This window comes from Austrofundulus limnaeus, unplaced genomic scaffold (genome assembly GCF_001266775.1).
Source record: "Austrofundulus limnaeus strain Quisiro unplaced genomic scaffold, Austrofundulus_limnaeus-1.0 Scaffold244, whole genome shotgun sequence".
Taxonomy (NCBI): Eukaryota; Metazoa; Chordata; class Actinopteri; order Cyprinodontiformes; family Rivulidae; genus Austrofundulus; species Austrofundulus limnaeus.
Genome location: NW_013952646.1, coordinates 728,808 through 731,495, shown reverse-complemented (window position 1 = coordinate 731,495; position 2,688 = coordinate 728,808). Strand labels below are relative to the sequence as shown.

Sequence of the window (2,688 nt, the reverse complement as noted above, 5' to 3'; positions counted from 1 at the left end):
GGCAGGAAAAGGTAGAAGGAAATAAGCAGAAGTAGATTCAGGAAATAAAGAGACAAACTCAGGGAAATATTCTTGTGGTTTGAGTCATTATCATCAGTGTTTGTCATCTATTCCAAATGAATGACAGAYGCTAAAAGGTGGGCAACAACGACACACAGAGAAGCACACGCACACACGTGATACAGTAGAGTTGCAGTCTGTTTGATTAGAGGCAGATACATTCAGAAGTGAGCAATGAGGAGATAACCTTTAATGGGCGGAAGGATGAGAAACTGGAGACATACTGTAGGCCAGGGCAGGAGGGAAATGTAATAAATCATCTAGGGGGGTATCCCAGAAARAAGAGAAAAACCCAGGTGCAGGTGTATTGCAGTTTATTGTTTTGTGTGTTTTCAACTATTATGATTATTCAAAACAGAATTTAAAAAGGTTTTCAGCTTTTTACTTTCAAGGCAGCAGATATGATGTTTTAGACAACTTATGCACATTTTGTCCTACAAGCTGCTGTAAGTTGCACAAGTTAGGTATAAGTTATGATATATATATATATATATATACAGTATATATATACAGTATATAGTCCCTTAATTGAACAATTGGGTGGTCTTGAAATCAGATTTTTTTTCTTAACATGCTTTAGTTATTTTAAAGAAACAGAGCAAAAGTAGACGCTCATTTTGTTGAAATATGCCGTTAGGAGGGCTCTGTTTATTCTCAGCTGTGATTGACATTTTTGTCGTAAATATATTGTGAAGAAATTTAGAGTTAGGGAGGTTAGTACTGATGTTAGAAGCACAACATTATATTCTTAAGTTCTCCTTTTTGAAATATTGACAGCGTTTAATCTATTATGTCTTGATTGAAATAGGTCTAGTTACATGTCTGAAACATCTTTTACAACACAATAAAATGTTTATAAGGACATTAGATGAGAATTGTGTCTGAATGCCTGTGACTCAGCCATAGGTCGACAGGGGGCGAGTGAAGGCATTGAATAAACTGTATAAATACATGAACTTCCGGTTTTATGGGCAGAGTGGGTTTCCTGTCTGCTTCAGCGACAATAAACCTTCACTCAGATTCCAGACTGGTGTTGTATGGTTTYATTCCTTCTACAAATCACTTTATTYAACATTTGTGTTTATCATCTCAACTTCAGTTTATTGAATACAAATTTTCTTACAATATAATAGATGTATTGTTTATAAAACTTACAAGTTTAATATGCCATTAGTCATGTTCAATGTCTTGACCACTGCTTCCATTCTCTTTTGCTAAGTAAAAACAATCACAGTAGTTTTAGTAGATTCTTCCCAATACAGTAATTTTTTTGTCAGTTTCTTCTTTTTTTATTTATGTTTTTTATAAACCTTTAGACGAGTCTTAATCATTATATACTGACTTGTGATGGCTTTATTTATGTTCATGAAAACTTTAAAATCAAATAAAAATGCTCCATGAATGAATAACACTTAAATCAAGACTGAAATGACAGTCTTTGTTTAACATTTTTTTATTTTCATTTGTTTATGACAAGTATCAAAAAGGTACATTTTCTTCATCCTTTCTATTTGCATTTGATGAGAAAACTGACGTGACTTGATATGATATGATGACAACACAAATCAAACATTTTATCAGTTGTCAGCTTTTGTCTTTTCTTTTCGCACTTTAGAACGCATGAAGGGTGGTGGGCGATATGCAATCCTTTAAGGAATGCTAGGCCTTTAAAATGTATTTTTACTTTTTCTCCAGAGCCAGACCTGGGCTGAAGAAAGGCAAAAGCAGGATATTTTATGGAATTCACCAGGTAACAAGTTGTGGTGTTAATGTTAATATTTGAGTTTCATCACAACAGAGTAATCTTCCTCATGTCGTCTTCAGGACTTCCCGTGTGTGGCAGTGGTCGGATTGGGCAAGACCACCACAGGTGTTTGYGGGTCTGAAAACTGGGACACCAGGAAGGAGAACATCAGGCAGGCGGTGTCCGGTGAGTTACCAACCATCCTCTTCTAGCAGACTTTGTACCTTGAGTTGATATTTGAGGCTTGTCTGTGTGTTTTTTGCGTTCAGCTGGCTGCCAGTTGCTTCAGGAACTAGAGGTGAATTGCATTGAGGTGGATGGCTGTGGTGACGCTCAGTCAGCGGCAGAAGGCGCCGCTCTGAGTTTGTTTCATTATGATCAACTCAAGTCCAAGAAGAAGACCAAAGTGTCGACACAACTGCACAGAAGGTCGGTACCTGCTGGCCTCTCCAAGCTTTTAACACTGTGGTAAATAATAACAAACAACATGAACTAACAGTTTGTTTGTTTTATTTGTGTTGCCAGCGCTGACACAGACAGCTGGAGGAAAGGAGTTGTGTATGCAGAAGGCCAAAATCTGGCCCGACTCCTCATGGAAGCTCCTGCCAATCACATCACTCCCACTGCTTTCGCCAACGCCATCGAAGAACAGCTCGCTCCGCACGCCGAACGAGTCACGATAAATAAGAGGTTTGTGCACGCGTCCACAACCGACTGAACTGATTTACTGCCGTGGTGGTCATCAGGGATGTGACAGTGTGACGCTCAGGGTTTGGCAAAACTGGAAAGGGTATCAAATGCTAGAAGTTCCTTTTTGTCTGTTTGTTTTTAACAAACCGTAACTTTCCCAAAAGATGAGAAAGTTAAACAAACCACAGTTGTTG

At 38.2% G+C, this 2,688-nt stretch overlaps 1 protein-coding gene across 1 annotated transcript in view; it reads left to right on the top strand.

The window, feature by feature from the left end:
• Nucleotides 1-1,755: 1,755 nt before the first annotated feature.
• Nucleotides 1,756-2,688, top strand: part of lap3 (leucine aminopeptidase 3) — a gene marked incomplete at its 5' end in the record, with an annotated part of 5,471 nt that continues 4,538 nt past the window's right edge. The window contains 4 exon segments of the mRNA XM_014020214.1: nt 1,756-1,810; nt 1,885-1,990; nt 2,074-2,233; nt 2,330-2,494. Coding sequence (XP_013875668.1) covers nt 1,756-1,810; nt 1,885-1,990; nt 2,074-2,233; nt 2,330-2,494 — 486 coding nt within the window.